General features: G+C 38.1%; 1 protein-coding gene across 1 annotated transcript in view; it reads left to right on the forward strand.

Moving 5' to 3' along the window:
* LOC137397125 (1-phosphatidylinositol 3-phosphate 5-kinase-like) overlaps positions 1 to 18,670 on the forward strand; it is a 41,324-nt gene that overhangs the window by 17,056 nt on the left and 5,598 nt on the right. The window contains exons 15-40 of the mRNA XM_068083434.1: positions 994 to 1,120; positions 1,283 to 1,377; positions 1,561 to 1,711; positions 2,257 to 2,349; positions 2,496 to 2,663; positions 4,040 to 4,203; positions 4,289 to 4,402; positions 5,108 to 5,202; positions 5,287 to 5,358; positions 5,479 to 5,656; positions 6,130 to 6,323; positions 6,515 to 6,625; positions 6,781 to 6,892; positions 7,803 to 7,999; positions 9,589 to 9,701; positions 9,797 to 9,913; positions 10,121 to 10,273; positions 10,841 to 11,353; positions 11,442 to 11,493; positions 12,053 to 12,148; positions 14,331 to 14,387; positions 14,734 to 14,774; positions 15,902 to 16,099; positions 16,666 to 16,746; positions 18,121 to 18,235; positions 18,389 to 18,468. Coding sequence (XP_067939535.1) covers positions 994 to 1,120; positions 1,283 to 1,377; positions 1,561 to 1,711; positions 2,257 to 2,349; positions 2,496 to 2,663; positions 4,040 to 4,203; positions 4,289 to 4,402; positions 5,108 to 5,202; positions 5,287 to 5,358; positions 5,479 to 5,656; positions 6,130 to 6,323; positions 6,515 to 6,625; positions 6,781 to 6,892; positions 7,803 to 7,999; positions 9,589 to 9,701; positions 9,797 to 9,913; positions 10,121 to 10,273; positions 10,841 to 11,353; positions 11,442 to 11,493; positions 12,053 to 12,148; positions 14,331 to 14,387; positions 14,734 to 14,774; positions 15,902 to 16,099; positions 16,666 to 16,746; positions 18,121 to 18,235; positions 18,389 to 18,468 — 3,487 coding nt within the window. The remainder of the gene's footprint in view (positions 1 to 993; positions 1,121 to 1,282; positions 1,378 to 1,560; positions 1,712 to 2,256; positions 2,350 to 2,495; positions 2,664 to 4,039; positions 4,204 to 4,288; positions 4,403 to 5,107; positions 5,203 to 5,286; positions 5,359 to 5,478; positions 5,657 to 6,129; positions 6,324 to 6,514; positions 6,626 to 6,780; positions 6,893 to 7,802; positions 8,000 to 9,588; positions 9,702 to 9,796; positions 9,914 to 10,120; positions 10,274 to 10,840; positions 11,354 to 11,441; positions 11,494 to 12,052; positions 12,149 to 14,330; positions 14,388 to 14,733; positions 14,775 to 15,901; positions 16,100 to 16,665; positions 16,747 to 18,120; positions 18,236 to 18,388; positions 18,469 to 18,670) is intronic.

An 18,670-nucleotide genomic window follows, 5' to 3' on the forward strand; every position in this document is an offset into this window, starting at 1 on the left:
TCACTATACTTCATTGTTATACTTTATCGCTATACTCCACATCGCTATATTTCATCGCTATACTTCATCACACTTCTTCATCACTCTACTCCATCGCTGTACTTCATCGCTATACTCCATCGCTATACTCCATCGCTATACTTTATCGCTATACTTCGTCGCTATACTTCATCGTTATACTTCATCGCTATACTTCATCACTATACTTCATTGTTATACTTCATCGCTATACTTCATCGCTATACTCCATCACTATACTCCATCACTATACATCATCACTATACTTCATCGCGCTACTCCATCGCTATAGTTCATCGTTATATTTCATCACTATACTTCATCATTATACTTCATCGCTATACTTCATCGCTATACTCCATCACTATACTCCATCACTATACATCATCACTATACTTCATCACGCTACTCCATCGTTATATTTCATCACTATACTTCATCGTTATACTTCATCGCTCTACTTCATCGCTATACTTCATCGCTATACTCCATCACTATACTTCATCGCTATACTCCATCACTATACTCCATCGTTATACTTCATCACTCTACGTTGTCGCAACACTCTATTAAAACTCTAAGCACACAAGCTCATGTCCTCTGTTTATGCGTTTGTATGGCTGTAACATGTATATGCTCTGACACCATAGCCCGTTTTAAATGGGTGTGTCAATGACTGAGCCATCATAAATTTTGCTTTTGGCTATCTGCAATAGCTTGAAAATGAAAAATCTAGAATCTAAATACCTCTTAACTTAGATATTTAGATATAGTGGAAGTTAACCAGGAGTTAAAATCACAGTCAGATTGATGATCAGCTACCGACTGTACTGTTGACCTTCAAAACGAAGCAGCTCCAGATGTAGAAAAGATGTGACAGCACCATACTCTGTTTGTCATCATTAATTACTAGCTGGGTGGTTATATCTCTTCATTGAGCTAACCAGTCATTGTTTGAATATCAACTATTTGCAGAGTGTAATGAAGCGGGCTGCAAGGATGACTATGGCTGACGTGATTCCATCCATAGATGTCCTCATCAGTAGACCTCAGCTAGGCACCTGCTACAGGTTTCAAACAGACCTTTACAGGTTTCATGACGGTAAGAATGTTGCTCCTTGTCCACGGGACTGGTAAGGAATTGGCAGGTTCTAAGATTTTGTTTCATAAGGAAATTTATCTTCTGTTCAAAGACAGATCATCAATTTATCCTTCTTATTCAGGGATGGTCCAATGGTCCATATTTGTCTCGCCACTATTGCAGGATATTATAAGACCTTGATGGTGTTCAGCGGTTGCCCAGCCAATCTTGGCTGCACTGTTGTGCTGCGCGGAGAGAATAATGCTGAGCTGGTCAAGGTAGGCTGCTATGAACATATGACTGTTTACTTTTCTGATATTTGGTAACCATAAAAGTGGTCATATTCCAGGATCACTTACTGTTCAAAAGCAGCCAATGTTTTGCTAATATTGTCAAATTTATTACCTCTAACAAAAATTTCATGTTCGTATCACCTCAGCTTTTGCTTTTGTGACTGCCAGGTAAAGCCAATTTTATTGATGGCTATTCAAGCCTGTTACCATGCCAAACTGGAATTGTCTCTGCTCAATGACCTCTCAGCTGTGCCCCCTTCTGATAAGGTCACTGCAAAAAGAGGCAGGCACCCAAGCGCGGAGAGCAAGGATTCTTTTGGTTTGTGTTTGGTTAGCTTCATTGTCATTTTGTGCAAAAAAATACATGCATCTTAAATATCCTTGCTAGATAGCTGGAGTACAATTCAGCAAGTTTGCATGTGACATGCAGCATAGCATAACAAGATTTTGAGTTTAAAATATTGTTCCAATGACGTACTAGTGGTAAAGTAGTATATGATTATTTTACAAAGTTTGGTCTGTGCTGCGATTCGTGTCATATTTGGAATTTACCAATGAATGTAGGTTGTATTGGATTGTTGGGTTGTGATGTCGCTCAGACAGAATTTTATCAGCATTTGGAGGTGTGAGTTAGTGTGCTGTATGTATGAGTATTTGAGTGTGCATGTATTTTCATATACATACGCATTTGTACCTGTGTTTGGGTGTGTCAGGGCGTGTGTGCGTGTCTGTGTGCATGCGTGTCTGTACTTATGTTTTCGGTGCGAATTAGGTAACAGCTTATGCAAATATTTAGCTGCGGTACGAGTGTAGTTTCGTTGTCATAAACTTATCCATTGCATTGCACTGAACTTAATTATGCAGATGCTGCTATCCTTACAAAATCACCAGATGCTCCAAAGTCCAATGAAAGCATACCAACATCTCCTGCGAATGCTTTGCAGCATGGCAGTCATGGTAAGTGGTCTATGGGTACTAGCACTGCTGTTATAATAGGCAGTCTATGGGTCAAAGATGTACAACAGTACATCTTTGGTCAGTTTGATTAGAGAGTTGCTCTTCTAATAACTGGTAATAGCTTTTAAGTAACTAACTACCTACAGGTACATCTGAGTCCCGATTTTGCCAAGTGCTAGCTCAAGTGACTCTCGACTACTCTCCATTTATCAAGGTCGTTCCTCCATACACGGAGACTGAAAGAGGCAGACTGTCATTATCTCGAAGTGGTGTGCCATTGCCAACTTTTATATCCCCTCTTCTTTCTCATTCAGGTGTGTTGTTGATCATAGTACTTGGGTGATGGTAGATCTGTGCTGGATTGCTGACTACAGTACATGAATGAGTGGCAGGTCTGTAGGGTACAGGTGACCACAGCATGAGAATGAGTAGCAGGTCTATATGAGACTGTGGGCCGGATCTTGTGGACGAGACAGGTCTGTGTGGGACTGCTAGCCACAGCACATGGATTAGTGGTATGTCTGTGTGGGATCGCTAGCCACAAGCACGACTAGTGGTAGATATGAGTGGGATTGCTAGTCACAAGCACATGGACTGGTGGTAGGTCTGTGTGGGATTGTTAGCCACAAGCGCGACTAATGGTAGGTCTGTGTGGGATTTCTAGCCACAAGCACGACTAATGCTAGGCTTGTGTGAGATTTCTAGCCACAGCACATAGACTGGTGGTAGGTCTGTGGGGGATTGCTAGCCACAAGCGCGATTAGTAGTAGGTCTGTGGGGGATTGCTAGCCACAAGCGCGACTAGTGGTAGGTCTGTGGGAGATTGCTACCACAAGCGCGACTAGTGGTAGGTCTGTGGGAAATTGCTAGCCCCAAGCGCGACTAGTGGTAGGTCTGTGGGAGATTGCTACCACAAGCGCGACTAGTGGTAGGTCTGTGGGGGATTGCTAGCCCCAAGCGCGACTAGTGGTAGGTCTGTGGGAGATTGCTACCACAAGCGCGACTAGTGGTAGGTCTGTGGGAGATTGCTAGCCCCAAGCGCGACTAGTGGTAGGTCTGTGGGAGATTGCTACCACAAGCGCGACTAGTGGTAGGTCTGTGGGGGATTGCTAGCCCCAAGCGCGACTAGTGGTAGGTCTGTGGGAGATTGCTACCACAAGCGCGACTAGTGGTAGGTCTGTGGGAGATTGCTACCACAAGCGCGACTAGTGGTTGGTCTGTGGGGGATTGCTAGCTCCAGCACATGGACTAGTGGTAGGTCTGTGGGAGATTGCTAGCCCCAAGTGCGACTAGTGGTAGGTCTGTGGGAGATTGCTACCACAACCGCGACTAATGGTAGGTCTGTGGGAGATTGCTAGCCCCAAGTGCGACTAGTTGTAGGTGCGGGTCACATTACTTGAAAGAGCATATGTATAACTTGCAGGCCTGAAATGGTTCGAGTTTTATGTCTAGTGCATCAGTGGTGAGTTAATAATCAAATGATCTTTTATGTATACAATAACCTGGCTGCAGGGCATGAGGGTGCTGTATTCCCAACAGTTTGTCGCACCCTTATCATGCATGTTACATCTGGACGGAAACCTTTCTTTTGTAATGTTCATCGTTTATATAATTTCTGTCTACTTATATAAGAATCTCTGGCTTATCATATCTAATGAAGTTCTCAACTCTATGCATATGTGATAAGCAGGTGAGCCAGAAGGTGGACCGGCACCGAAGGCCCGTGGCAGCAATGAGCTTTACGCGCACAGGCTTGAAAAAGACTGCATGGAGAGTCTAACAACTGAACTGCGAGATCCACATGAGTTAGTCACATGTAACATCGATTGCTCAGTCAATCGGAAAAAGTTGAAGGTAATTTGTCTAAAGCATTTTCATGTATGAATCTATAAGTTTTTATCACCCAACTTGCAGGACTAGTTTATCTTTGCGTTGTTAGGATCTGCAAGCATCTTACATGGCGTCTGGTGGCAGGATTGTGATGAAATCCAAGGTGTTCCATGAGAAAGGCATGTACCGAGAAGGAGAAAATAGCGGCTTGAGCAAGTCCGAAGTTAGTTTTGGCTATTCTCGTAATAAATACATGTACTCGTTCACTATAACCACTCTATAGTTTCTCATTTTTTAACGAAAAATAGTCATCAGAGGTGGCAAATATTAGCAATGATTTTCACCCCTTTAGTGTGTACACCGGAGGAGTGAAAAAATATACATCGCTTAGTAAATGTTCCTGATAAGAGATAGTTTTGGCCTATGCATATTCATAAATTCTCAGAAATCTTCTGCATGCCGCTTCCAATGTTGTGCGATTGATATGGCACTAACTTTATTCACTAGAGGATGACATAAAAACGAATCTAATACAAACACTTTTGCATGTATCAAAGGCGTTTGTTAGGCAGCAAGAATTCGGTTATCAAAGCCTACAAACATTTAGTATTTATAAAGATCTAGGTTCATCTGATAAACCAAGACGCTTGTGATTACCTACTGCTGGTCAGGCCTACCTGACTAAGGTATTACGTATCATCATGTAGTGTAATTGTAAGAGATAAGTGATTGGAACCTCATTATATTCTCTTTATAAAAGGAATCTAAAAATCTTAAATGCTTCACAACTAAAATACATTTGGTGCAGTGCTGGCTAGATGAGAAAAATGTTCAAATTCTAAAGTACCTGCTTCTGCAAGTATTCATTTGTGTTCGTAATGGTTTGACTGGCCTGACTGAGTTTTTTAATGTTATAATTTTTTTACAGCCGGATTGCTTTAACATCTCCCTTCACCAAAGGATATCTGTGCTCTTCAGTAGCTATACCCTCAATTCAAGTATGCATTCTTGTGTGAAGCCATGGTAAGATTTCCATCTAGTGAAATGTTTTACCTTTGAAATTACAGTTTGTACGGTCGAGTTCAGGAAATTTTCTGAATTTTGCAGGATTGTGCCAATGAAGTTTTACGGCAAAAATGATTTAACATTCGGGCAATTTTTGGAAGTCTACTGTTTCTTGTAAGTATGGCGTTATCATTTATGAGCTCTGTATTCCGAAGTTGGCATGAACTATGCATTCGCTAGTGGTTGGCTCAGAACTCTGAGGCTGCCTTATGCAAGAATTGGTCTTTTTGTTAGGCCAACCTACATGTGTCCACGAGTGGAATGCGAGGTCTCTATGCTCGAACACATCAGGAAGTTTGTTCATGGAACTGGCAGCTTATATCTTATAGTTCGACGAATAAGTCAGCCAGAAGACGGCCAAGAAAATTCCGATGTAATTACCACTTGGAGTTGGTGTCGCAAATGCAAAAAGGTTGGATATTTCCCGTTGTCACCTTGAGCTGCAGATTCTACTGCTATTCATTGGCTCCGAGTTGTACTTCAGCAGGATTTAGTTTTTATTCAAGTGGCTTATCTTGTCAGGGATCTCCCGAGATCGATATCGTCATGTCGTATGAGTTATAAAACAATCATACACCCCCTTGTATTTTCTTCCTGATTTGTTTCTCTTTATAGTTGGTTTTTAGCACATTATGAAAACTACCCCATAGATGATATGATCTTCCAAATAAAATCTATATATATATATCTCAATATCTTATCTGAATTATATACATATATATCTCCTAATTGCCGTTGTAGCAGACTGAGCTTTGAGCAAGAAGTGAAGAAAACATCTCATCTAAAATAAATGTCTCGAGTATTAGTCTCAAAGCATAATATTGTTTATCTCCCTTGTTTTCTTACTGGCGTTGTACCATTTACACTTATTATACATTTTATATTGTAACCGTGATGTTGCAGGCCACTGCTGTTGTTCCTTTGGCTCCATCCACTTGGCATCTCTCATTTGCCAGATATCTACAGCTCCGCCTTACCTGTACACTAACTGGTAACCAGTTATCCGAGGACTGCGTGCATTCCATATCAAGAGACTACTTTCAGTACTTCAGACAGAGAGACGTAGTAGCTACTTTCAGGTCTGCCGTGTGCCAATATAAGTAGTGCTTAGCTTGCCTATGAGTAATTCATTTTGCTGCTTTATAAGTTCATATATCATTAGATAAACTTAAATATCTTGTTGTTAAATACTATCCAAAGTGTCAGTTTATATCTTCCAGTTAGGCGTCTGTCTAATATGTTATAAATAGAATGTGACTGTTCCTCACAGGTACTACTCAGTGACAGTGCGTGAAATCCTTTTCCCATCTACAAAGTTAGCTGTTCGGCACACCATTTCCAAAAAGGATGTGACTAGCCAAGTCGGCATCATACACACTCAGTAATATTTACGGAGTTGTTTCTTTGAGTTTTCATATAGTTGAAGTGAATAAGTTCTGAACGTTATAGTCAAGTCAGAGTAAGAGGCTAGCTACGCGTTTATGAAACAGTCTACTCACCTTCTTTATTTCTTATTTGTATTTTGTACTGTTGCAGTGGCTTAGGCTTATTCTCAGAGCTGTTGGAAACACTATACAAGCTTGAATCCTGTGGTTTAGACACTGAGGAGAAAAAGAACTTGTTGTTTAAATGTAAGATGGACCTAGAGGTCAGTATAGCATTATGCGATTGATTGGATCCCTTCCTGAAAAAAAGGTGTCATAATTGAATGTGGTTTTTCAACTAAATTCAATTAAGTGATTGGCTAATGGTGATATATGAATAGGGTAATATGACTACATATGATAATATAAGTAGATATGATAACATTACTAAATATGCTGATATGATTACATTATGATAATATAAGTAGATATGATAACATTACTAAATATGCTGATATGACTACATTATGATAATATAAGTAGATATGATAACATTACTAAATATGGTAATATGACTACATATGATAATATAAGTAAATATGATAACATTGCTAAATATGGTGATATGACTACATATGATAATATAAGTAAATATGATAACATTACTAAATATGGTAATATGGCTACATATGATAATATAAGTAAATATGATAACATTACTAAATATGGTAATATGACTACATATGATAATATGATTAACTATAATGATATGACTAAATAAGATGATATGTATGTATGTAAAGTATGTTATGTTGAATGTAGTAATATAATGATACTAAATAATCATCATCAATAATAAGATAATAGTCAAAATAATAATCATAACAATTATCAGAATAATATAAATATTATTTTGATAATATCTGACAGTAAATTAATTTTTTGATGAATATTAGACAAGCCAAGTTATGCAAAACCTTTTATAAAAGACTGTGGTAGTAATGCATAGTCAATAAATAGGGAATAATTTACTTCAAAGCTATAATGGCAACAATTAACCTTTATCATTGACCTTATAAAATTACTTTTGCACAAAATAAATTTGTCTTGTAACCGTTTTTCAAAATATGTCAACTTCCTGCTGTCGGATTTCATTCAAACAACAATAATTATGTGGTTGAATTGGATAAACAGGAGGAGAAGAGCTGGTTCACTGAAAAGGTCTACCATATACAGACAAAGCTGTTGGAGGAGCCATTGCCAATGGGCTCAGAATTGAGCCACTTTCGGGCCTTGAACAGTCCAGAGTACGCTATCCTCTATCAGTTGGATAATGATATTATTGATCTGAAGTGCTACCTCTCACGTGCCGTTCAGCAATGGAACATAAGGTGAGCAAACGGGTCACATCTCTGTCTCTCATGCTAATACTGCTCTTAATGCTAATACTGCTCTTCGTCTTCTCCGGTGTCTTTTGTCAATGACCTTGTTGAAGCAACGGCTGGTTGGTCACTCCTAAATGTCTTGCATATTTGTTGGGGTCGCGCATCGCGTAAGTAGAAACAAAGTTTTTGTTCATCTAGAGCAGCTAATCAATATTGTGTTAATATGTTATCATGTCTTGTCGTTACACCCTGACTGCTTAGTTAGAAGTTACATAAGACAGATGTAGCTGTATTCTTTACACCAACTTTATGTCTAACAGCATAGACTTCTTTCCTTGACTGGTACCTGCAGATAGTAAGTAGTAGTTACCTGTCTGGTTGCTAGTTGTGTCCCGAATGTCAGCTATCATAGAGCACCGCCATAGGTGTCGTGCGTGATAGTTGTCATGAGGATATTAGAGACTATATACTTTCTTCTCTTTATTTCATGTCTTTACTTTTGTCTTAATTTTTAATTTAATATCAGCCACTATATATCATGTGATTTGATGAATTTTAATATTTTTTTGTGGCTAAGGTCTGTGAACGACCATACATAAATGGAGAAGATAACTCTGACTTGTAGGGTAAATCATGCACTACTGAGGTGTTCAGCTTGTACGGCTCTTTGGCATCATCACTGAAACAGGTTGATTGCAGCAGTAAATGGCTATTGTAATGGTTGTTATACAGTTTTCAGGTTTTGCAAGAAAAATAGAAGATATGGTTTCTCTACTTTTATGTATAATGATAAATAATAAACCAACCAACTAAAATAGTTTTTACCTTTATCACTGGTAAACGGGAGTATACAGGTTAAGAATGATTTGATTACATTCCTAAGGGGTAGCTGATTCCACTCATGTCAGGCATACTATTGGATATTGCCTTTTTCAATTTTAATAGTTCTATTTAATAAGTGTGTATAAAAAGATCTTTTTTAACTAATAACGTGTTCAACTCACATCTATTATGTAAAATAAACTTATGTATTACTTGCAAAGGCTATTTGTTGCAGGGCTTCAAATAGGTAATTCATTTGTCAAGCATTTGTAGGAGGATTTGTCCTTCAAACATGTAGTCTCAGCTCCAAGCATAACCACTCTTTACTGTCCGCTCTGTGTGCTTGGTGCATTTGTTACCTCCCTTCCTACCAATATTACATGTGTTTTAAAAGGCTATCATGTCGATAACTGCATGTCTATTTACACAGTCTTAAACATTGTCGGAGTGCAGTCAGTGTTATTAGGTACTAATTGAGGTTAGTGACAGATATTGTAAATACATGTGTATAGATGTACTTGGAATGCTGCTGTTTGTTCGTGACTTTAAAAGTGTCGTTGTTTCCTCGGCATCCATCCGCGACGCTTCACCCACAATCTCTTCAAGTCAAAAGTCTGATGTATTCTAACCAAAGCCACCAGTGCCACACTATCTTTTTCTAGCTCTCTAGCGCTCTGCTGCTGCCTTCCCAACATACTGCAGCTCTTCTTGTACGAAACTGAAAAGATACTATCTAGCCGGTTTTAAAATCAAAATTATTTTGCTCTATACAGACTTGACCTTGCCAGCAGCAAGGATGAAAGATTTGGAGAGAAAAGGCAGAAAAGCGAGAGCGGTGTGACTGCGAAGACAGCTAAAGCTCTGGAGACACAAACAACTGCTGCTGGTATGCTGTAGAAGTTACCTTATAAAATAGGTTGCTGAATATTCCAAGTTGTCATTTCTCTGTATATTATGTGTACACTCTCATAAAATCAACAGATGTCCCGGAGACGTCGAGCGGCGACCCTGGTGGGGCGATACAGTCGGCCATCGATGAACAGATTGAACTAAGTGCCGTGCTGCGTCAGAGAAGTTCTTCTTCGGAGTCAGTGAATGGTAAGGGTTGTACTGACTGTAGTCAGTCACTCACTTGTTTAGTCATTTGCAGCAGATAAGGTCTATTGATTGCCATATCTAATCATTCTGTATGAGATTCTGAACACTGTTGACAACATTTGGTTTAGAAGGGATTTGCTTTTTTTATGTTTTTTTATTTACATAATGTATGCGTAGTGTAAAGGTGAGCGCATCATATCTTTACAGATACCCTGCCACTGGGTGGCTGTGATGAACAAGTGTTAGCTCACTACCACAATAGCATAAGTCATGGCCTACGGGCTGGTGTGCAGAGAGCCGCCACTCTAGTCAGCAACGCAGGATCTGTTGATTCCAGCTTCGTCGTTTGTGGCACACCCGGTACGTATTTTTGATAGGCTGTTGAGGGTTGCATGGGCTAAGAGAGCTGGTTTATAGTTTTTAGTACCAGAAATTAGGTCCCGAACTGAGTTTAAAATAGAAAGGTATATGATATACAAGATGCGTGCACAAGGTGGTAACTACTTGTTTTATCGTGCGTTGCTACTCTAGGTGACTGTTACATCCTTCATAGACTCATTTGTGATTTTATGATGGTAGTAGTGGATGATATAATCCTAGTTCAACAACTTATTTTTTCAAAGTCGACATGAAAATTTAGGTATTTAAGGATATGATTTCATCAGGTTCAGCGCTAGCAGTCTGACAGTTTTTGTTATTATTTAGTAAGAAGATGGCCATTGCGAATGTTCAGTCTTGCATGATCATTTAGGAATTATCGGCTCATGTTAAGTCCAAGCTTTGATTGTGTAAGGTTGAGAACTTATCTGATACGAACTCGATTGAGCTCGTATTGAGTTGAAGTGCCCCTAGGCACCAGCAATAGCAGTACCTACATGTACATTTAGTTTGGCCAGCGATATGTCGCCTATGTTGCACTCATTTTAGATGGTGCTCCAACCAAGTTTGCTAGCAGCCAAAGTAAAGTGGATTACTCACCTGGAACACCGATAGATTCAGCTTCCAGTGCATCTCAATCGGTGACAGCCTCAGGTCTGCAAAGCTCTTCACTGCCAGTGCTCAAATCACCTGCTGCCACAACCAAGACAAGCGTGTCAGCTTTTTTCGATGAGCTGCCCAGTTCAAATTTCGCCCATGATATTGCACAGTCAGCATCAACAGGCAATGCCATTGAAGGTGTAGGGTCAGAAGAACTAGTGAATTTCTCATTCGGCAGCTCACCAGTCACGGCTGACCAAGCTGACACAAACAGCAATCAATGTACCGACAATGAGATAGCGGAAGATCTGCGGAACAGTGAAGAGGCAGTAAATGTCGGCAAGAGGGCTAATGCCAGGCAGTTAAACAAGCATATGAGTGCCAATGCTGTCTTGCAATCCGTTTCTCATGCCGTAAATAATAAAAAAGGCAAAACTTCAAAAAAAGCTCGATCCTTCAAAGGTATGTTTTATCATTGAGAGTTATTTTACCCTGAATATTCTAAAATATGACTATTCAGTTATGATAATAAGTTCCTTCGTGCTTTCAGACAGAGTACTCGCTCCATCTGAAGATGTGATTACTCCAATTGAGAATCCATTGTAAGTATACGCAAGGCTTTTACTATCACGCCTTCTTTGTATATTAAAAATGTTCCTAAGAATAGCTCAGAATATAACTTATGAGTTGTATGTTAGTCTTTTTTTAATTTACGTTTATTGCATGGTGGTTCACATATGTTGCATAGCTGACCTTGATACCCATTTGGGTATTGCACTAATGTACTATTCTGTACACTAGTATACAGAATAGTACACTGTGTACACAAAATAGATAAAGATGACTTGCCGTAAATAATTTAAATTTAATTGAAGGTTTTGTGACTCTCTTAGACTCTCTAGAGAGAACGGAAGAAAACCACAACATAAAACGAGAAACCATAATAAAAAAATGAAATAAGTATTTTGTGTAAATATTTTATCTCTTTTTGCGGCATGTTCAGTTGTAGCGCATGCATGCTCTTTTGTGACTAAAATATATTTGTACAAACTCACTGTAGTGCACCTACACAGAATAGTCACTGTGTACACTGTAGACTAGTACACGGTGGCTAGCCCTGTGTACTATTTTACTAGTCTCATTTACATTGTATGCTCACAGCTCTGATAATGAACACTATTTGCTACGACCAACGGTGAATGGATCTGCCATTATCTACGATGAGGAACCAAGTTCCATTATCGCATATGCCCTTGGGTAAGCTTTGAAATTTCAGCCTAGCTACAGTAACTATTTTTACTATCCACAATGTAGGAATTTTGTCATATGTTCCTGGCGCATAGCAAACTTTGCTGATTCTGTGAATATCCTTTCAGTGCATATAAAGCATTAGATTCTTTTCGACCTAACATAGTTGTTTTTATTGATTTATTTTAGTATATCATGGAGGGTATTGAGGAGAGGTATTGCAAGCACCTTTAGTGTTTCCACCAGTACTGCAGTCTTATTTAATACATATAGACAGCGTATAAACAGTTTCTTTGGTAGATGTTTGTCAGATGACTCGGAAACTTTGTAGTTCAAGTCAGCCTGTTCAATTATTTGACACAGAAGGCTTTAGTCCTCTTGACTTGCAAAGTTTAAGTCATGGAGTACCTTATGGCTTTGAGCGCTGTAGTGTGCGAAATGAACTTGACTCTTTAACTGGAAAGCTAAATTTCATAGTTACAACTTTGTGACACATTTCTTGTTTGGTCAATAAGCCAAAATTATATATGCAGTTGGTCTTTATGTTACCCTAATTTCAGATATGTACATCAAGGTTTTGAAAAAACAAGTTTTATAATAATTACACAGACCCAGCTCTTACCTCAAACTTACTTTGTTTACGACGATAATTTGTACTTGGATGATCACACTAGATACATTTTATTTGCTTCATTAAGCCATATCATTCGAACAACTTGAAAAGCTTTTGGTGGTCCTGAAAAGGGCTAGGAGGATAGTGCATAGCTAAACACTTCCTTATATTTGGTTGGCCAATCTTTGCTCTTGAGAATAGCCTGAAACCTTCTGGTAACGCTGGCAAAGAGTTTGAAGCTCTTCTGTAGTGAATGTATGGTGCTGATTAGCAGTAAGTTAGGTGATAAGTGCTGTTCTGTCTCTTTTCTTGTCTCTGCTCATGTGACCACCCACTCCAGGACAAAAGTTTTCAGTTAGATTCAGATTTGGGCTCCGATCTGCCATTATAGCCAGGTGCACTCTCATCATTTCAAAGCCTTTCTCTTTCGGTGTCACTCGGTAAAATTTCCTTTCCTAAAACATTGATTTACTCATCATTTCATCATGACCTTAATAGTTAACACGCAGCCAACATCTTTAGCAGACACGCAGCTCTGAATTGTTACTGACAACTGACTGTGGCAGGAAGCAGCATGTACTGCACTCATCCTTCTTTCTTCTCACACAGTTGTTATAGAATGATTTATATGGTGAATGGTGACTAGTCACTCAGTACATCTTTCTCCTACTCTACCGCTGTTCAACCAGGACGCTGTCAAGCTCACAGGATTCTCTGTTTGCATAGTGCTTTTGTCGGCAATGATTTTCTGCAAGTTTCGCCACTGCACAGATCATTAGCTATATCTCCATTCATTTTTAGTTGTATAACGTGTACATGTTTTCATCAACTTTTAAAGGTCTGTCACAGATCTGGCTTTTTTCCTTTTTTTCACTGGAATATATTTCTTGTAACATTTTAAAGACATGGCAATACTTGTGCTATAAGCTTAAATTTTCTTAGCTATTGCTGGGATCAGTTTACCTAGCTAGAACAACACAGCACGTATCAAAACCGATGCTGCATGCTTTATAAAGAAAAGGAATCTTTGTGTCCGCTGTTATGCAAGACATAATGTTTTTAGTAGTGCACACAAAACTAGATGTTTTGATCTATGAGCTTATATAAATCACTTCTAGAATCAGAAGCTAGCACTAAAAACCAAATGATATATAAGTCAATAGCCTTTAGTGCATTGCTTTCGAAAATTACATCAAATCTAATTTTAGTGCATCCCAGACATTGATGAGATATCCTCAAGTGTGATGAGATTTTGAATGCAGTGATAAATAATTTTTGTGTTTATAAATAAATTTGAGAAATTTTTTCTATAGCCAATAGAATACAGTTCATTTTGCAACCCTGATTCATCTGATTCAACTTAGTTTTCTCTTAAAATTCTTACAGCTATTCACATTCGAGCTTGCATGGTACAGTGAACACTCTTAAGTTACTTTTGATCTTACTAAAAAGCTTATGCTGTAGTTTTATATATTCATAACTACTAAGAAATCAGAAGCAACGACTTGCTGACACGGCTGTTTCACAATAGAAAAATATTTTACAATAAACTCAATCTCTAAAATGGTACGTCTGCAGGTCGCAAGCTTACGAAGAGCATATGATGCAGAGCAAGAAGAATGACCCACCAGTCAGGTACTTGTTTTGTATCCACGTCTAGAGAGTTCACTTTGTTATCACTGATTATGGCAGTCTCCGGCGAGATATTAGTGTCATTGTCTTATAATACTTGTACAATATTAAATAATTGCTGTTGCATCATATTTGCTAGTTATTATTCCTACTACCTTTTGCTAAATGAAGACGTATTTTATTTTTCCTCTTTTAGTAGTTTCGAACAGTAATATCATTAATCCTTTTATGAAATGCTGCAAATAGATATTTTTATTAATATTTTGCTAGACTTTTTTTGGCTTGTTTTGTTAAACTTTATTTCTGAGCATTGGTAAGTCAAACAGTAAAATATATTTGTCCATTGCAGGCGAATGGATAATGATCCTGGTGAACCTTTGCCAGAAAAAGGTAATAAACTGATCACTCAATTGACTTTGAGCAGCATGACTGATTGGATGCATGTGTTCCTGTTACTGATAAAAAAAATTTTTATGTGCGTGTTTTATGCGGTGCAACCTTTGTGGCAGTCTCCCAGACTATGTTCATGGCCTAAACCTAAGCAGTTTTCATTGTAAACTCTACGGAGAGTTATGGAAATTGATTCCAGAACTAATGTAAATATGTTCTGTTTCTAATATTTCTGGTCAATCTCATTTGGTCACATCAACTGCAGTCGAATCCTAACCAAATTGCATGCTTTTCATAGAAAAATTATAATCTTGATTCATCATCTTTTGGTAAAGTTCATATTGCGGGTTTAATGACTGATAATGCCTGAAGTTCTTGAAATTGTTAGCAATAGATTTGCAAAAGAGATCATGGTTATTTACCAGCTTGTGTGCTATCAAGATGCACCCTAATTGGCTATAGCCTACTCTCTGTACAACATAATTGGGTATAGCCTACTCTCTGTACAATATAATTGAGTATAGCCTACTCTCTGTACAATATAATTGAGTATAGCCTACTCTCTGTACACCATAATTGAGTATAGCCTACTCTCTGTACAACATATTTGAGTATAGCCTACTCTCTGTACAATATAAATGGGTATAGCCTACTCTCTGTACAACATAATTGGGTATAGCCTACTCTCTGTACAATATAATTGAGTATAGCCTACTCTCTGTACAACATAATTGGGTATAGCCTACTCTCTGTACAACATAATTGGGTATAGCCTACTTTCTGTACAGCATAGTTGGGTATAACCTACTCTCTGTACAACACAATTGGGTATAGCCTACTCTCTGTACAACATAGTTGGGTATAGCCTACTCTCTATACAACATAATTGGGTATAGCCTACTCTCTGTACAACATAATTGGGTATAGCCTACTCTCTATACAACATACTTGGGTATAGCCTACTCTCTATACAACATAATTGGGTATAGCCTACTCTCTATACAACATACTTGGGTATAGCCTACTCTCTATACAACATAATTGGCTATAGCCTACTCTCTGTACAACATAATTTAGTATAGCCTACTCTCTGTACAACATAACTGGGTATAGCCTACTTTCTGCAGCTTCAGTTGATTCTGGCACTGACAGCATAGAGGCGGTACTAAAGCTCACCTCAATATCATCAATAGCAAGTTCTCTTAAATCCTTTCGCTCATCTGGCTCTGCCGCTCGCAACCCTCCAACTGTTGATTGCCAAGACAGCTTTGATTGGGCAAATTTATCAAGCAGCGCATCCCAAACCCATGCTGAAATGCAGAATGGTAGGCTATGATTTGGCTGCATTATTTCAATCTAACTAGTGTGATTGTCTTCGGCAGTGTAGCTTTTGGTGACATCTGTTTGTGCTGCGTGTGGAGTCTGTTTAACACTCTGTATGGCAAATTACTGATATTGTGAAAATGCTGCATAGTCTTTTGTTATTGTAGTTATCATTACATTAGTTGTTATTTTATAACCCAGAAATATGTCATCCAATCAGGTGACAATGTGAAGATGAGGTGGTTTCAGTTATTCAATGTTAGGTCACCTGGTTCTAGCCTGTGTTCCAGCATGAGATGTGCCAACACTTGTAATTTATATGTTTCATGTATAACGACATCTTGCCGCCGCGGTCTTGCCTGTCAGGAAGCAATTCCTGAATATCTATACCAGTAGCTTCTGTTGAATAAATGCTATTGATTTTTAACAACGGTTGGTTCAAAGCTTTCCTAGGTGTTCACTGTTATCGATGCTAGGGTTTTGTCTGATACCTCTGTGATGTTATAGAACAGCTTCTAAGCTGCTAGCTGTTTGTGATTTACTAACATTACTGCTCATCTTCTGTTAGGTGATGTAGATCCATTTAGATTTGGTAAGCCAAAAGATCCCAATGATGCAGCGTTAACATCAAATCAGCACTTTGAAATGCGTAAGTATTAACATGACATCCTGTAGTCTTTGTGAGTCTTCTAACCATATATAGGGGACCCCCCCCCCTACATATGTCGTTAATTCGTTCCAGTGTTTGCATGGTAAGGTGAAAATGACAGATAGAGGTATGGGTATAGAAATCCATAGTAATTATCTAATACAAACTATTAGATAGATACAACTATCTGCTAATCCGCTATTCAACCTAAATAGAGTTTTAACTATCAAAAAGTTATACAAATACAAAGTACTGATAAAAGCACACAACACATTTTACGAAACAAACAATAACAGGACGATAACACATTTAACTACTCGTCAAACACATATAAACCTAAAAATACCATTGTTTAAATCAAAAGCTGGTCAATGTTGTTTGGATTATCAAGAGTCATTGCTATGGAATCTACTACCGGTTACACTGCGTAAAATTATAAATGCTAATTCTTTCAAAAATGAACTGAAGCGCTACCTCAGACAACCAGACGACTAAACCAACTAGACATACTTCTGCTGACTCTACTTTCAGGTTCCGCGCCTTGATTAGCCTTGCTATTGCGCACAGGGACCTCATCATCACCTTCCCTGGAGTGACATTTTTTTTTTTTCTATTTCTCTTGTCTTTTTATACTGTTAGAAACACTCTTCATATTATTTTTTGTGGTTATACTATAGATGAAAATAAACAAACAAACAAACACCCCCAGTAAAAAACATCAAAATTATATATACATGCTGTACATATTAAAAATTAGTAACAAAGTAGTATATTAACCTTAGTAAGTGTAGTTAACTTCTAGTTAACCTAGTAACTCTAGCAACTCTAGCTTCGTTGCCATGGTAATCATTTTTTTACTTATTTTAAAGTCGTTATCAATCATAGGACCTATGGCTAACAAATTAAAGTTACACATGTAGTTATATCGTTAGATACTTATGATAAATGTAAGTTTATAGTAAATATTATATTAAACGCTGAAATATACAATAAATTTTCGCTTACTTTTTATTACTTTTCGTTTCATACACAGAATATCAAGCATTTATGAAACACGAAGAATGCTGAACTGAGAGAGATAGAGGAAGCATATCTTTTTCAGGCATTGTGGGAGGAATTCTGGTAAATAGCATATCGGCATTTTCGTGATTCCAACATATCCAGCACACCGACCACCGAGTTTAAATTTCAAGGGACATTTTTGTTGATGTGGTATAGCAAAAAAGTGCCGTAATGAGGAAACGGAAAAACATCGTGTTCCACATCATAAGGCGAAAAAACCGTAAAACAGTGATGCCATAACTCGGGGTGCACTGTATTCATACTAAATATTTATTTTAAAGTGTATTTGATAGATGCTCTGTACTCTTTTAGAGTTCACCGAGAAGTCAGTGTCTGATGAGAAGATGTCGCTCTTCTACTGTAAGGTCTACTTTGCTGCCAAATTCAAACAGCTTCGGCAGCTCGTGTTTGCTGATGGTGAAAGACAGTGAGTTTATTGTTTTATCAGTTTCATTATTGCGGAGCATTTTGTCAGAATAATAGCCGTTCACTCAAAGGTGCATCATATGATCATGCATTCATTTTGTATAACTGGTATGTATTGTACTCTTGTCTAGCTTATTGTCCGTTGCTGTTTTAGCTTCATTCGCTCTCTCTCCAGATGTTATAAATGGAATGCTAAGGGAGGCAAATCTGGTCTAGGCTTTTGCAAGACTAAAGGTTGGTTGAGCGCATGATAGGTTGACACCCCAGCAGCACTTGATAAAACCAAACCCACATTTCGTTTTTTGTCGATAAAAATTTTCAACATTGTGAATTTCTTGTGTATTCGAATTGCGTTGAACTTAAAATTTTGTTATGAAAAAAGTAGGATGCTTATACAAATTATTAAAAAATTTTATTTTAACATTTGGTTAGGTAA

The sequence above is a fragment of the Watersipora subatra genome, chromosome 1 (genome assembly GCF_963576615.1).
Source record: "Watersipora subatra chromosome 1, tzWatSuba1.1, whole genome shotgun sequence".
Lineage (NCBI taxonomy): Eukaryota > Metazoa > Bryozoa > Gymnolaemata > Cheilostomatida > Watersiporidae > Watersipora > Watersipora subatra.